Genomic DNA, 16,709 nt, shown 5'->3' with positions numbered 1-16,709 from the left:
TTCTCCTCTGGGACAGGCCCACACAGCTCCATCTTGTCCTCAAAATTATCCCTGCAAACAGCCTGAGGTGGGCACTGGGGTTAGTTTTCGAGAGCTTTGATGCCTTTCCTCAAGGTCTTGTGTTACTTATGCTTTCTGGCTCCCTCTCTTCAACCTTCCCTGAGGCCTGACCTTCTAATGAGCAGAGACACATTATCAGCCGCTGTGGTTTGAACGGGTGCCTGTAATTTAGTGTTGCCTAATGCAGGACACTGAGAGCAGGGCTTGTGTAATTAGGCTAGGGCCTCATTAATGCCTGCCTACTTGGGTGTTTTTCATTCTTGGTTTCCCCTGTCCTGTATTTTGAATCCCATCTGTCTGTATGGACACGGCTGCCCTATTTTTTTTTTTTTTATTGCTCCATTGTGAAGCCAGGCTTGAATTTGGGCCCAGAATGGCCACAGCCATCCACAAAGCATGAATCTTAACATGCCCTGGAATGGCCCCTGCTCTGCTCTCTAAATAGAATTATGCAACTTTACTGAGAACCTGGATTGTCTGAGTTGCTCTTGAGCACCTCAAGCTGGCTGGCAGTTCACCCTTAGTCTGGGTTTTTGACAGAAACCAGAGTAAAGGGTGCCACCAATTTAATTACCACAATTACCCATGATTTAATCAACTCATGTGTAACACTTTGCCATTTACAAAGCCTTAGTAGAATGTGACCTTGAGGAGAGATGTGGTCTGTTTTGTTCACTGGTGATTCCTAAGAGAGTTATTCTCTTTTGGGGCCCTCCTGCCCCAACCCTACTCTTCTCTGCCATGCTCTGAGCCCTGGGAGGCTGACCTCAGTGGATAGCATTAATTGGGCTTTCTTGCTCACTGGTCTCTGCTTGGCTCAGCCAAAGTGAGGTCCCAGCAGGAGACTGAAGGGCAGGGATAGAGAAGGGTGGTGGTGTTTCTTCCTAAGTGCCCACCCTGCTTCACTGCCATGATTCTGGAGATAGCTGAGTTCCTCTACAACTACTGCTCCTACGGCATGGCTCTCCTGACCAAGTGTAGGTGAAATCTACCAGATATAGTCTAGTAACTACTTCCTCACCTCGTCCCTTCACCTCTAAGGACGATAACGGCTTCCTGCTGTTGCTATTGGATGCCGCGTGTTCCCTGAGCCCCAAACACTCCTCTGTAAGTGATTCCTTCATCGAAATATCCTGATTTAAACCATTTGGGGGTGAATACTGTGTTCTGCCTAGTCCCTGTCTGATTCAATTCGTAATATCTGAAATGGAGCCTGGAACGTAGTAGGCCCTTAATAAACATTTGTTCATGAACGAAAAAACTTTTCACATAACATCTCCTTTAATCCTTACAAAAATTATGTAAAATAACACTATTACCTTTTACAGAAAAAGCTGAGGTTCAGAGAGAAGCAGAACCTCAGGTCTGAGCAACAGATTTCTAAGGAAAAGCAACCTACACATGCTTTGTTATGCTTTGAATCCTTTCTTTTTCTAATTGTGTATTTACTATAGGTTTTTGCTTTATGGTTACCGTGAAACATACAGTTATGACAATCTATTTTAAACTGGTAACAGCTTAACTTCAATCACATGCAAAAACTCCTCTTTTACTCACCCCTCCCTACATTTTATGTTTTTGATGCCACAATTTACATCTTTTTATATTGTATATTCATTAACAAATCATTGTAGCTATTGTTACATTCAACTCTTTTGTCTTCTAACCTTTTTACTAGAGTTAAAAGTGATTTAAACATTATCATTAGAAATTATTCTTACTCTAACCAAATACCTTCATCAATTAGTTTCATACTTCCATATATTTCCATTTTACTAATTAGTGCCCTTTGATTTCACTAAGTTCCCACTGCCTAAAATTCATATTCTTGTATCCCCTCAATATTTGTCTACTATCTAATTTTATTTTTGCATACTACTCATTATGAGGAATTTACTGCCTCTTTAAGCAGCTGTGACTATAAAACAATCCCCCCTTGTTAAAGAGGCAGTCCAGTAAGTGGTGACACAAAGGCTCTGGGGCCAACTGCCTAGGCTTGAATCCTAGACTTGCCCCTTACTGGCTGGAGACCTTGATTCCATTATTGGTGCTTCAGCCTCTTCATCTACAAAATGTGGATTATTATAGTACACACCTTATAGGATTGTTGAAAGGATGAAATGAGTCAATACATGTTAACTCCTTGGAACAGTGTCTAGCACATAGGAAATCCAATGAAGTGTCTGTTGAATAAATAAAAATTCATGAATTCTGTATGTGCAATTCAAGCTGGCTTCACCAAAAAGGATTTTTTTCTGGCTCCAGTTTGGAGATGAGTCGGAATCTAGGGCCTTGAATAACATCATCAGGTCATTTACTCTCTTTCTCTCTCTATCTTGGCTGTGTTTTCCTTTGCCTTGGCTTCATTCTGAGCGAATCCTTCTCTCCAGGAGAAAGAACCATGGCCACTGGCAGCTCCAGGAGTCCATCCCACCAGCTTAGCAGCCCCAGCAGAACACATGTGTTTCTTACCCAAGCATTCGAGCAAAAGTCTCACGTGAATTCTCATTGGCCTGGCTTGGGTCCAAAGGTGATAGTCTTTTTTCCCCCTAGTGTGACATTCTGATTCTAAGGCTGGTTATGTGCTGTCAGCTCTGGATACCACACAGACTGCAAGCTGTGGAAGAAATCTAGCTGCTGTTCCCCAAGGCAGGAGGAATAGATGCTGAAGAAAACCAGCAGTGGTCTGCTCTACCACCCCTCCCGGTCATCTTCCCTGAAGATATTCCCCATGAGCAAAACTTGAGAGGATCTAGGCTTTGGTCATATTGCATACTTGGAAGCACCTAAGGGCATTTTCAATGCAACACCTAAGTCTCTTTGAAAGAATATACTACAAGTCAAGAGCATTGCTCAATATTCTTGCTTTGGGAGACCACAGCCAGGGCTTGGTATGGCACTATGTACCTGAGGATGATTCTACTGTCTCCTCACCTGCAGGACAGTGTGAGTCAGGCTGGGGCTATCTGGTTTGTGTGTATGTTCTTGCAGGTGTGGCACCTTATAACCTGTGGCTTGCTGAAACAAGCTGCCTCGCTGAGATTGTAAGCAACATCCTGGGCATGGATGAAATAAATCTTAAAAGCCCTATGGACCCTTGAACCCAGGGCACTGTCCTCACAGCCCTGGCTACTCAAGGTATGGTCTTCCACCAGCAGCAGCAGCAGCATCTGGGAGCCTGTCCATACCATTTGTGCTCAAGTCAAGGTCTGCAGGACTGGCAACAGTGGCTTCATCTGAAAGTATGTAGGAAACTCAGAATTTCAGGTCCAACCTGAAGACCTAGTGGATGATAATGCAATTTAACAAGTATACATGTTAAAATTTGAGAAGCACTGTTGTATTAGTTTTCTGGGGCTTCCTTAGCAAAGTACCGCAAACTGGATGGCTTAAAACAACAGAAATTTATTTTCTCATAGTTCTGGAGACTTGAAGTCTGAAATCAAGGTGTCAGCAGTGTTGGTTTCTTCTGACAGGTGATGAAGAATCCGTACCATGTCTGTCTTCTAGGCTTGAATCCTAGCTTTGCTAGGATTGCAATCCTTGGCATTCCTTGGTTTGTAGATGCAACACTCAAATTTCTGCCTCTATCACCACATGGCTTTTTCCCTGTTTCTGTGTTTCCCACTTCATATAAGGAAGGGCCCACCCTACTCCAGGATGACCTTATCTTAACTTATCACATTTGAAATGACCCAACTTCCAAATAAGATTACATTCTAGGGTATGAAGCTTAGGACTTTAACACATCTTTTTTTTGGGTGGTGGGGGTGGGGGGAACACAATTTAATCCATTACAACTGCCTTCAAAGTTTGCCATTCCTAAATGCTGGGAGACTAGCTGATGAAGAAGTACCTGGAATAGTTTTGTAAATTTAATTTTGTAAATAAACATTTTTATAAATTCTGGAAGAAGATGGCTGGTCTAGACAGAGCTTGGGATGCCCATTTTTGTAAAGTGATCTTGTTCAGGCAGCACATCCCCAGGATCCTCAGCTTTACAGACCACCCAGCCCCAGTACAGGGCCAATGTGCCAGCAGTCTGGGGAGATTCTCCATCAGGCTACCCAATGGAATCACTTGGAGAGACTTAAAACTATGGATACCTAAATTCTACCCTTAGAGTCTAGTGTAAGTGGTCTTTCCTATTGCCTGGGCATCAAGAGTCTAAAACATTTCCCAAGTGATTCTAATCTGCAGCCAAATTTGAGCCAAATTACATGGAACAGATGTTCTCATTTCTACATATTACAAAAGAAGATGATCTAGTCCCTTCCACAGATAGGGAAGCAGGACATAAGCACAAATAATCCCAAATAGGAACATACACAGATTCCTAAATAATGCATTTTAGGTTTTTTACTGTTCTTACGTGCAAAAGGAGGCTACTGTGAGAAGTAGATAAATGTATATATGTACCACCATTCTCAAAATCTCCCATGATGGCAGACTTATTTTTTTCCCTCTTTGTAGTTTTGCCAATTTCTGAAGTACATTTTGAGGCACTTTTTGGTGCCTTATAAATTTAAAATTATTATCTTCTTGGTCAATGACTCCTTTATCCTAATGCGTTATTTCCTTTTTCCCTCGTCATGCTTTTCACCTAGAAGTCTATTTTTGCCCCGATGTTAGTACAAATACATTGGCTAGCTTTCTTCTCCCCAGTAGTTACATGGTATTTATATACATATTTCTGCTAACTTTCAAACTCTCTATATTCTTATGTTATAGATGAATCTCTTGAATAGAATATAGTTGGATCTTTAAAAATAAATCCACTCCAACAATCTTGCTGTAGATGCTCTATAAATTAGGGCATTTAGTTCATTTACTTTTAATGTAATTACTGATCTATATTGGTGATATAAATATTTAGCAACTTGTAGTGTACTTTGAGGAAGTGCAGTTCTTACAAGTGTCCATGAGAGGGCGACTCTAGGGGACACGCAGGCAAACAGCCCTGAAGGGACAAAGGGAACCAGGCATTTGCTCTCTGGGGTTCCACTACTGCTGCCAAGGTTGTATCTCCCCTACAATGTCTGGGCATCTTCTGATCATGGGAGAAATAAGGATATGGGATGGGGGACAGAAGTGTGGTGAACTGGGAGACAAAAAAGCAGTCCAGTGGCCATGCCCATCCATGGGGTAAGGGTGGGCAGAGGCTGTTTATCAACTTGTATAGAAAGAATTTTCAATATTTAGTAATCATTACTGCTGTAGACACAATTCAGAGCATCAGCCTGTTTATAATATATAGATTTACGCCTATCATCTTATTTTGTGTTATTTATCACACTTGTTCTATGTTGGTTTTTCTCTCTTTTCTTATTTCTACTTTTCTCCCTCATAATTTTTAAGAACAAATTCTGTTTCCTATTTTAAGCAATTACCATAGAGATTACATTTTATTTTTCTTTAATTCTTTAATTTTCATCTTTAACTTTTCAAAGCCCATTATTAATCATTGACTATTATCAATACATTGGCTTTCCTCCTTGACAACACAAGGGCCTTCGATTTAGCTGCAGCCCCTACTAACTTACTGTTACGTATTTTAATCCTTCATGTATTTTTTAAATACACAAGACATCATTATTATCATTATTATAGTTTTTTGAAGACCATGTTTATAAGCAGTTCCACCTTCTTTGCCCTTCATATCTTCTTGCTGCTCTATATTATTTTGCGATCATTTTCCTTTTGCCTCAAGGACTTATTTTACAATTTCCCTTAGTGAGAGGCTTCTCTTTGTAAATGTTTTTATTTTGCCTTCATAAAATACAGTTTCATAAAATACAGTTCAGTACATTGAAGGTATTGTTCCACCCCTACTGCCTGGGAGCCAACTGTCAGTCTGTTACTCCAATCAAGTAATCTACCTTTTTCCTCTGGCTACTTTTTATTTTTCTTCCTATTTCTACACTTAATACCATTGTATTTTGGTGTAGAATTCTTTTTATTAATACTGCTTGAAATTTGTTAAGCTTCTGCTTTTGGTGGTTTGGTATCCTCCTGAAATACTCTCAGGCATCACTTCTTAATACACTGCCTCTGGCCCATTCTCTTTTCCCTCTCTTCTTGAAACTCTGGTTAAATGAATGTTAGACCTTCTCAGGAAATATAACCATCTCTTCTGCATTTCTGAGCTTTTTCTCTCTGTGCTTCTTTTGGGATCATTTCTTCAGCTCTACCTTTCACTTCATTAATAGCTTTTCAGTGGTGTTGAATGTGCCACTGAACACAACACTTTCAATTTTTGGTTATTGTAGGTTTCACTTCTAGAAGTTCTGTTTGGTTTCAATAAAATTGGTTGTGTCATTTTTTGTAATTTTCTATTCCCTGATCTTCCTACCTAATTTTTTCAACTTAATGTGTATGATTTTTTTCTTTTAAGAATCTGTGTCTGGTATTTCCAATATCTGGTGTCTTTGAGGGTCTCTTTCTGCTGTCTGTTGTTCCTGTTTCTTCTCATTCACGGCATCTGTACCTGGTTATCTTTGACTATGTGCTAGCTGTTGTACAAAAAATTATTTGAATAATTATTTGAAGACTAGGATGAAAGTGCCTTCCACTAAACAGGATTTGCTTTTACCTCTGGCATGTGTGGGATTACCATAAACTAAGTGTAATGCTTGAGGTTCCCTGGAAGGCCAAAGTGCAATTCAAGCTGCAAAGACTTGTGAGGGCTCATCTACCTATAATTCACACTCCCCTTGAGACGTAGTCCCTTGGGATCTCATCTTATTTTGGGGAAGGTCTACCATTACACCTTGAGTAACCCTGGGTATTGATTTCTGTCTCCTTTGCCCCTGGTAGGCCACCAAACCAATTTTCAAATTTGCTGAACTTAGCAAATACTCTCAGTAAAAAGGTAGCTTTTGTACTCATTTATCTCTCTGGATTTTCATTTTCCTATCATTCTCTTCTTGATAATTCTTTCCTGTCATATCAACTCTTTGAAAGCCTTGAAAATTATCATTATTTAAAACCAGTTTTAAGTTGTTTTCAGATAATCTAGAGTTGGTCTGAATAACTTAGTCCACCATTACTGGAAATAGGAAGCCACAAAATGTCTTCCTTAGTACATGGCAAGCACCCAGTAAATGATGGCTGAATTAGTTGAATTATCATAATTTCCCAAATGTACTCCTTTTTCTGCTTGTCTGTATGTATAAAGACTGTTTCCTATTCTTAGAACTCACAGAATTCCCATATTCTACCATTTTGACAAGGCTAAGAACAAATACCACTTTTTCCTCAAATTTCTTCCTATTTTCTTAACTTCCCCAAATCTGAATACTATTTCTTCCCTATCTAACCTCTCACAAGACCTAGTCTGTTATCATTCTCCAAGTGCTTAACTAGATAGAAATATTTTAATATACTATTTATTTCTCCTGTAGATTTATACTTTCTTTACATTTCTGGGCCTCTAAAGAATCCCCTCACTTCCTCTCCAGCTCAGCATATATTATAAACAGATTTTTTGTAAAATATTCTATCCAGTACTTTCAGGTGTGATGTCCCAGGAGGAGGGGATTCTCCAAACATTTATTCTTCCATATTGCTGGAAGCAGGATGTAGCCTATTCTAATACACTCTTACATTTGTACAGCACTTTAGAATTAATAGGGTGCTCTCATATACGTGCCTTCTACTTACTTCCATGTTGCTATCGTCAGGGTGCTTATGAGAATCAGAGGGCAAGAGAGACTAAATAATACACCTGAATAGAGCCACAAAGCCAGAAATGGAGCCCAAGCCTTCTTTCTTCAAGCCCAAGGCTCATTCCAAGACATTCAGCTGCTTCCCCATATTATTTGTGCCACTAGTCATTCCTATGCAAACAACCCCTCAAACTCTTTGGAAGAACACATGAAAGCATGGGTAGTACAGGAATTCAGTTGTAGGCAAGAGACAGAAGGGTTGGTCATGTGAGGTACCCCATACACAGCTATCAAATCTAAGTTTTCTGTATCTCAGTCCTCCTTACCTCACAACCTTGGTCCCATTTCTCACGACTTGCATGTCCACCATACAGCCTCCAGTAACATAGGCGGCTAGGTTCAACTCTGAGAATTCAGCCTGAAAGAAAAAGTAAAATAATAAAGATTCATCAAATACTAGTGGTGCCAGGCAGAGGATATAGCTCAGTAGTGGAGTGAATGCTTAGCACACACGAAGTCCTGGGTTCAACCCCTAGTACCTCCATTAAACAAACAAACAAACCTAACTACCTCCTCCTCAACAAAAAAATAAGATAAAATAAAAAGTTTAAGAAACAAACAAACAAAACAATAACTAAAAAAAATTGATGCCGATAGCTTCTAACATTTACTGGGTAGTTGTATGCGTCAAATACACATTTAAACCTCCTGAAACTTAGAAAATTAGTAATATTATTTATCTCCCTTTTTGAAATATGAGAAAGCTGAGGTGCAGAGAGGCATGGTGACATGTCCAAGGTTACATCACTACTACTTTCTACCCACTTGAAGGTGGAAGAAGCAACTCTAGCTCCAGGACTATAAAAGGCCAAATGCTATTGGACATATCATTTTCTTCAGAGTTCTTCAGCTTCATGATATGCAGTGATATGGTATCACAGCTAGGCGACCACTTATCACTGTTAACAGAACCCTCCTCAAATTATCTGCCCATTGTCCCCTGTTATGGTCATGGCTCCTCCCCTTACTCCATCCACATAGTTACAATGGAAGTACCATGTTTGTACACAGAAATACTGTTCCCCTGGTCACAGCTGATGGGGTTGGCAGTGACTCAGGGTGGAGGAATAAGATGCCCTCTCATGAGAATTTGAAATTACAGCATGATTTATGAGTTTCTTTCTAGGGGGCAGTGTCTTCAAGACACAAACCTGGGCACAACTGGGGACCATGTTTTCTGCTACCTAGATTGCGGAAGTGTAGAAAACCGGGGCCGGGAGTGGGGGAAAGAGAGAGAGAGAGGAGGGATGGGGAAAAACTTCAAGGTTACCAAGAGAGGATTCAGAAGCAAGAGATATAGGGAGTACTTTGATGTTTACATATAATTCTGTGCTTGAATTTTATTAGACCTTCTGTATCCTTATAAGTTTACTTTTTGTTGGCTTATTTGTTTGAGCAAGCTTTCGTAAATTTCTGTTGCTCGTGATCAGAGTCTTATGGAATACATCCCCCCTACCAGATTATGTGCTCCCTAGGGATAGTGATTCCCTGTTATAACCATGTTTCCTAGGGTTGCCATAACAAAGTACCACCACTAGGAGGCTTAAACACAGAAAACTATTTTCTCACAGTTCTGGAAGCTAGAAGTCCAAAATCAGGGTATGGGTAGGGTTGGTTCTTTCTGAGGGCTGTGCGGTAAGGATCTGTTCCATGCCTCTTTTCTTGGCTTGTAAATGGCCACCTTCTCCCTATATCTCATCACAATGTTTTTCCTCTGTGCATGTCTCTGTATACCAAGTTCCCCTTTTACCAGTTATACCGGATTAGGACCCACCCTGATGACCTCACTTTAACTTGATTACCTCTGTAAAGATTCTATCTCCAAACACCTACGTCCAAATAAGGTCACATTCTGAGGTACCGGGGTTTCAGCATAGAATTTTAGGGAGACACAATTCAACTTGTAACCCCACCCCAGAAAATGCATAGTACTAAACTGCCTTATTACACAGAAGCCAAAAGCCATTTCTTTGGATTTAATGAATAAAAATAACTGCTCACATACATGAAACACTCACGATGTGCCAGGTATTGTCCTAAGTTTTATATATGTATGAATGTATTTAATCCTCGCACTTGTCCAGATGAAAAATCGAGGCAGAGAGAGATAAAATAACTTGCACGATGACACACAGTGGGTAGCAGACCCAGGATTTAACCCCAGCCTGTGGTTTTAACTGCTGCAATCCATTTTCCCCACTGTTGAGCTGAATAAGTCATTAGGTGGATTACAACTGGGAATTTTAGGGACATAAAAATAATCCACTTAAAGAGAAAAACAAGTCTACATTGAAGGGAAATGTCATTTCATGTAGATTTAAATGTAACCCCTTGGAATCGTTTACCAGGAATTACGACCAATGACCTAGCCATCTCTCTGGATGGCATTCTCTTGCTCTAATTAATAATCTCATTATGCTGTGGCAAAGTGAAAAGCAAAGGGCCCAGTTAATGAGGCAGGTTACTAACCTGTGGTAATAACCTAGTTATTAAATGTAATGCCTTAAAAATTCAATCCCATCATATTTAAGATACTTCATTGGAGAGATTACAAAGAAAAATTAGCAAGAAAAGTTGTTGCTCATCTGTGTGGAGAAAAAGAAGTTAGAAGTTGCAACATAGGATAGCAAATATATGAAAAAAGAGAGTGAATCACAATCTTGGATGGTAGAATCTCCGACTCATAGGTGGCAAAGACCCAGAGGCTGTCTTGCTGCTCAAATGGAAAAATACCTGGATAAAGACACCCTCAGGCTTGGATACACAAAGTAGAAGTTCATCTTGTTCAGATCTGGGTGTCTATAGTTGTTTCCTAGTCATGATTTATGAGTAATTGCCGGAGGTAGATGTCTGAGTTATAGGGCACCAAACTTCCGTTGGGTCAAGCACTGGGAGTTGGAGTAGCAAAGAAAAGTCATTCTTCTGTATTTAACTGTCTAAAAATTTCAACAACCATGGAAATGAACACAGAGGTATTCAAACACCTCTCCTTCAACATAGCATGATGACCCTACTGGTAGAATCCTAAAGACCAGCCAGTTTTGAAGACCCTCAGAGCTCTCACAGAAACTATAGTGGGTTGAATTGTATCCCCCAGAAGATATGTCCAAGTCCCAACCCTTGATCATAGGTATCAAACCTATGAATGTGACCTTCTGTGGAAATAGGGTCTTTGCAAATATAATTAAGGCTCACAGATGAGATTATCCTGAATTAGGGTGGGCCCTAAATCCAATGACATGTCCTTACAAAAGAAGAGAAGGGGAGACAGAAAAACACAGGAAAGAAGCCATGTGAAGATGGAGGCAGAGGTTGGAGTTACACTGCCAAAAGCCAAGGAACAACAGGAGTCACTAGAAACTGGAAGAGGCAAGGAAGGAGCCTCCCTGAGAGGCTTCAGAGGAATCATGTTTGCTGCATGACACAATGGGGCGGTGGGTCAGTGAGCCAGTGACACGCGGTTTGGTAAAAGAATTTACCAGAGATTAAGTATAAGAATAGAAAAGAGTTTATTAGAGTATACTGTCATGGACAACAGTGGGCCACACAGGCGAGGGGTGACTGCATGAGCACTGAGGGCCGGTTGTTGGGGTGTTTTATGAGGTCGGGTCACAAGGTGCCTGATCAACTTGTGCACAAGTCTCTGATTGTTTGTAGGTGAGTTAGGAGGTTTAGAGTCAGTAAAGGGTGGTGGGGTTTGACTCTGATAAGGTGGGCTGAAGTAAACCTGAGCTATTGTGAGATTAGGCATTACCGAGGGCTATTAGTTTGTTAGAGGAAACATGCCTGGTAAAGAATGTATTTTATCTGTTGAGGGATCACAGGCAGACATCTGAGAGCCCAGAAATGGGGGCTGTTGGACTTTGCAGGATGTCAGTTGGCCCAATGATGTTGACACCTTGATTTCAGATTTCTGGCCTCTAGAACTGTGAGAGAATAAAATTCTATTGTTTAAAGTCAACAAGTTGTGGTAATTTGTTACGACAGTCCTAGGAAACTAGTGATTTGGGGAATTGGATGCAATTTCAGTATTGCATGCAAAGGCATCAGGGTCCAAAGAAGGTCACCATGGTTTAGGTAAAGTTCCTTTATTTACTTTGCCAAAAACACATTTATATGCATATAAATACTACCCCTCCCCTCTACACAGGCAAAGTAATACATGGGCTATTCACCTGTATTGTAAAACACTATTATCAGAGTTGAGACAGGAGGGAAGGGGGCAGGGCATAGCCACTCAAAGAATGACAGCAATTTAACCCCAAAATGGTGGAAGATTCACCAAAATGGTGGAAGATTCAACTCCCAGTTGGCCTTAAGGATTAAGAGGTTTAACTTCTAGTAGACCTTGAGCTTCATCATATGCTCACTGTAACAGTGTGTTAAATAACATGCCCGCAGGTGCCATGACAGTCCCAAGGCTAACTGCAAAAGGCCAAAGAATGGGCGATGGCCCAATTCCTGGCAATCTCAGTTGGAAAGGTCCCACCTGTAGGCGTGTGAAGCTACTGAGCCCATAAAAACTGACAACACCATGCCTAGTGGCCCTTTTTGCTCCCTCCTCTTCAGAGAAGGCCTGCACTCTGTCTATGGAGTGTGTACCTACTTTTACTTTAATGTGAGCACCCAATTCCCACATCTCTTTCCTTGCCTTTCTCTTGCTTTACACTCTATGCAGTATGTATCTCTCTAAATAAATCTATCTTTACTCAATGGTGGCTCACACTTAAATTCTTTCCTGCGCGAAGCCAAGGACCCACACCTGGTGGGGCACATCCCAGCAGCTCAGCCGAGACCTGGGACATGGCCCTCCTCACGCCCTACACCCGTTTTCCTGCATCAGAGTCACTTAAATTTTCTGCATAAGTTAACCTTTTAACCTCAAAAACATTTGGCCCCAACTGTTTCTGATGTGATGTCTCCTTAAATACTACACATTAGGCATTGTGGTACAGATAAACAAATATTCAAAGAAACTACATTTAAATGTAAGCTGTTCAATATACTAGCTGATGAGTTTGGTCAAGTTACTAACTACCTTGAATCTCAGTTTTGACATCTCTGTAATGGGTATAATAATATCAGTAATATCTATCTTTAAATTTTTTTGGTAAAGATTCAAGATAATATATGAAACATCTATCACAAGGCTGAGACACACATAGAAGAAGGATCTCTGAAAACAGCTGTCATTATTATGTTTAAATATTTCATTGTCTTAGAGAGTAAACCAAATGCATAAAAATTGTGTAACCAGAAAAAGAGCGACCCCTTCAAATATTTATAACACAAGCAATTTTTAAAATATTGAGGTGTAATATATAAAGTGTAAGGCTTCTGCTTAATGGCCACAATGAAGTAACAGAGACTACCTTAAACAATTAGAAATCCAGACAAAATATATTAAGTAATAGTTTTCAGACAGTGGACAACAGGCAATGCAGGACTCTGACCCCTGCAGAAAGGAAACAATCCCTGTGATTGCCCAACTGACTGCCTGGAGGCAGTTTCCAGGCGTGTGAGAACGCTAACAGTCTCACTAAACAGAGGAATCAGAGATTAGAGTTGAGGGAGGCCAAGGTGGCTGGAATTTTTGCAGGACAGAGTGAAGGAAAGATGCAAATGTACAGTAAAAGACCTCCAGGCAGATCTGTTAATCTTTGGCTGAGCACTAATCTGAGCATACATAAGAGGAAACTACTCAGGGCCAGTGAAAGAACCACCATTAAACAGTAGTAGACTCAACACTTTCCAGAACTTCCACAGGGCTGTGCATAGCACATTTCTCACCAGCTAGAGTGTAAAGACCTCTTAATATGAGTTCTCAAAAATTTACTAGTGGGACTAAACTAGCCCTGAAATGCAGCATGTTCAGGATCTAGGATGACCAATTCGTCCAAGTTTACTTGGAGCTTTCCCAGTTTTAAAACTGAAAGTCCAACTTCTCAGAAACCTCCTCAATCCTAGTTGAAAGCCTCATGTCCTGGGAAACTCCTTAGTCCCAGGCAGGCTGGGATGATTAATCATTCTACTTAAATTGATCCTACGAAAAGCTTAAAAGGCTTGCCCTGAAGGGATAGAGCTTATTCCAAGTAAATTAACTGCATCCCAAAACAAAGCACAGTACTATTCAAAGGAATACATCAAAATTCAGCACCCAACATGTTAAATTCACAATGTAAAATCTATGGCATTCAATCATAAATAACCAGGCATGCAAGGAAGCAGGAAAAATGAACCACATGAAGGAGAAATCAAGAATGGACCCAAAAATGAGAGACATGATGAAAAGAGCAGAAATAGAAGTTAAAACAAAACAACTATTATAAATACGTTCCACATTCTCAAGAATGTAAAGGGAAACAGTAACATGATAAAGAGAGAAATGTAAAATTTAAAAATGAAAAAACAACCTTTAGAGATTAAAAATATATCTTAAATGTAAAATGTACTGTATGGGACTAATATCAGATTAGACACTACAGAAGAAAATACTAGTGCACCTGAAGAGAAAGCAATACAAATTTATACAAAATGAAGCCAAGGTACAAAAATACTGGAAAAAAAAAAAAAAGAACCTCACTAAGCGATGGGACAATATCAAACAATTTAATACATGTGTACTTTCAGTCCCAGAAGGAGAAGAAGGAAGATCATAAGGAAACATTTAAAGAAAAATGACCAAAATTTTTCCAAATTTGATGAAAACTATAAACTCAAAGACACAGGAAATTCAATGAATCCCAAGTAGAAGAAACATAAAGAAAAATCAAACCAAGGCACACAATATTCAGCATATTACAGTGATGAGGAGAAAATTTTCAAAGCAACCAGAGAGGGGAAATATACTTTATACAAAGAGAAGGAAAGATAAGAATGACAGCCAATGTCTTGTCAGAAGATAGTACACTAAAAGATAGTAGAACAGCTTCTTTAAAGTACTGAGAGAAAAAAAAAAGTCAACCTATAATTTTATTTCCAGCAAAGTACCTTTTTAAAAAAATCAAGGCATACTAAAGACTTTTTAAGGCAAGTGGAAGTTGAGAAAGTTTACTGCAAGTCTAAGAAATGTTAAAGAAAGCTCTTTAGGCAGAAGTAAAATAATACCATATGGAAATTTGTAATGACACAAAATGAAGAATTCTGCATATGGTAAATATATGGGTAAGTGCAAAATATATTTTTTCCTGTCTTAAAATGTCTATAAAATTAATCAACTTTTTAAAGCAAAACAATAGTACTGTATTATGTGAGTTTATAACACATGTAGAAGTGAAATGTATAACAAAAAAAACACACATGGATGGAAATGGAAATATATTGTTAAAAGGTTCTTACACTATATGTGAAATGGTATAATCCTATTTAAAGAGAGATATTGATTAATTAAAGACATATATTGAAAACCTTAGAAGAATACCTCAAAAAAGAGGGATAGCTAAATTAAATACAGCAAAGCTCACAAATGTTAAGTTTACAGCTTGATGATTTTTAACTGACTTGTACTTGTATAATCAATATCCAGACAAAGATTGGGAAGACTTCCAGCTCCCTGGGTGCTCCCACATCCTCATTATAGCCGATATCAACTCTCACACCATGATGCTGTCACTTTCATGTCTTCTATTTCCATAGCTTAGCTTTGTGGGCTCTTGAATGTCAGATAAATGGAATCTCACGGTATGTACTCTTTGGTATTTGCCTTTTTTCACTCATCACTATATCTGTGAGATTCACCCATGCTGTTGCAGTTGGAAGCAATCATTCTTCTTTTATTTCTGTGTAGTGTTTCAATGTCTCAGTATGCAATAATATATTGACCCATTCTTCTGGTGATGGATACTTGGACTATTTCTAGTCATTGGCTATAAGAAAAAAGTTGTTACGCTGCACCTTTTTGTATATCTCTTTTGGTGGACATACACACTCATTTCTCTTGGGTATACACCTAGGAATGTAATCGCTGGGTCAAAGAATAGGCATATATTTAGTTTTAGAAAATACCACTGAAGAATTTTCCAAGTTGATTTAGTCAATTTAAACACCTATTAGCAATGTAAGAATTATAGCTGCTCCATGTCCTCTTCAACACTTGGTGTTGCTAGTGTTTTTAATTTTAGCTATTCTGATGTGTTTAGTGGTAGCCCATTGTAGTATTAATTTTCATTTCTCTGATAATTAGTGAGAATGAGCACCTTGTCATTTTCTAATTAGCAATTTAGATAATCTCTTTGATGAAATGCCTATTCAAATCTTTTGTTCATATTTGTATTTTTATTTGCACTTTTCTTATTAATATGTAAGAGGTATGTTAAAATATATTCTAGATACACATTCTTTCATTTGCAAATTTCTTCCAGTCTATGGCTTGTCTTCTTACTTTCATAATTTTTAAAATAAAGACTATATATATATCTATATAGACAGATATATAAATATATAGAGATATATATATATAAAATAATTTAACAATTTCTAAGTTAGTGTTTCTATTGTATTTAAATTTTTGCCTTTCCAAGGCATGTGAAGCTTTATTGTTTTACATTTCACACTTAGGTCTATAACCCACCTAGAATTAATTTTTTGCATAAGATGTAAGGTAGGACTCGAGGTTTCATTTTCCATATGGTTACTCAAATAACTTGGTACTGTTTATTAAAAAGATCGTTCTTTCCTAATAAAACTGTATTGGTACCTTTGCCAAACATCAAGTCACTTCATATAAGGCAGTCTATTTCTAAATTCTCTATTCTGTTCTATTGATCTATCTGTCTGTCCTTAAGTCTGTCTCAAGTTGTCTCAATTACTATAGCTTGACAGTGAGTCTTGACATCATTGATTCTAAGAGGGAAGCAATTCAAATAGACCCCAGTGATAACAGGTCCAAAGACAAGGAAGGATGACCACACCTCTTATCCTTTC

The 16,709-nt window shown here is 38.9% G+C and overlaps 1 protein-coding gene across 1 annotated transcript in view; it reads right to left on the bottom strand.

Moving 5' to 3' along the window:
• SYN3 (synapsin III) overlaps window positions 1-16,709 on the bottom strand; it is a 447,670-nt gene that overhangs the window by 348,120 nt on the left and 82,841 nt on the right. The window contains exon 4 of the mRNA XM_074375107.1: window positions 8,054-8,145. Coding sequence (XP_074231208.1) covers window positions 8,054-8,145 — 92 coding nt within the window. The remainder of the gene's footprint in view (window positions 1-8,053; window positions 8,146-16,709) is intronic.

This window comes from Camelus bactrianus, chromosome 12 (assembly GCF_048773025.1).
Source record: "Camelus bactrianus isolate YW-2024 breed Bactrian camel chromosome 12, ASM4877302v1, whole genome shotgun sequence".
Classification (NCBI taxonomy): domain Eukaryota; kingdom Metazoa; phylum Chordata; class Mammalia; order Artiodactyla; family Camelidae; genus Camelus; species Camelus bactrianus.
Note: the sequence above shows the minus strand (reverse complement) of the source record. Positions and strands in the feature narration are given on the sequence as shown.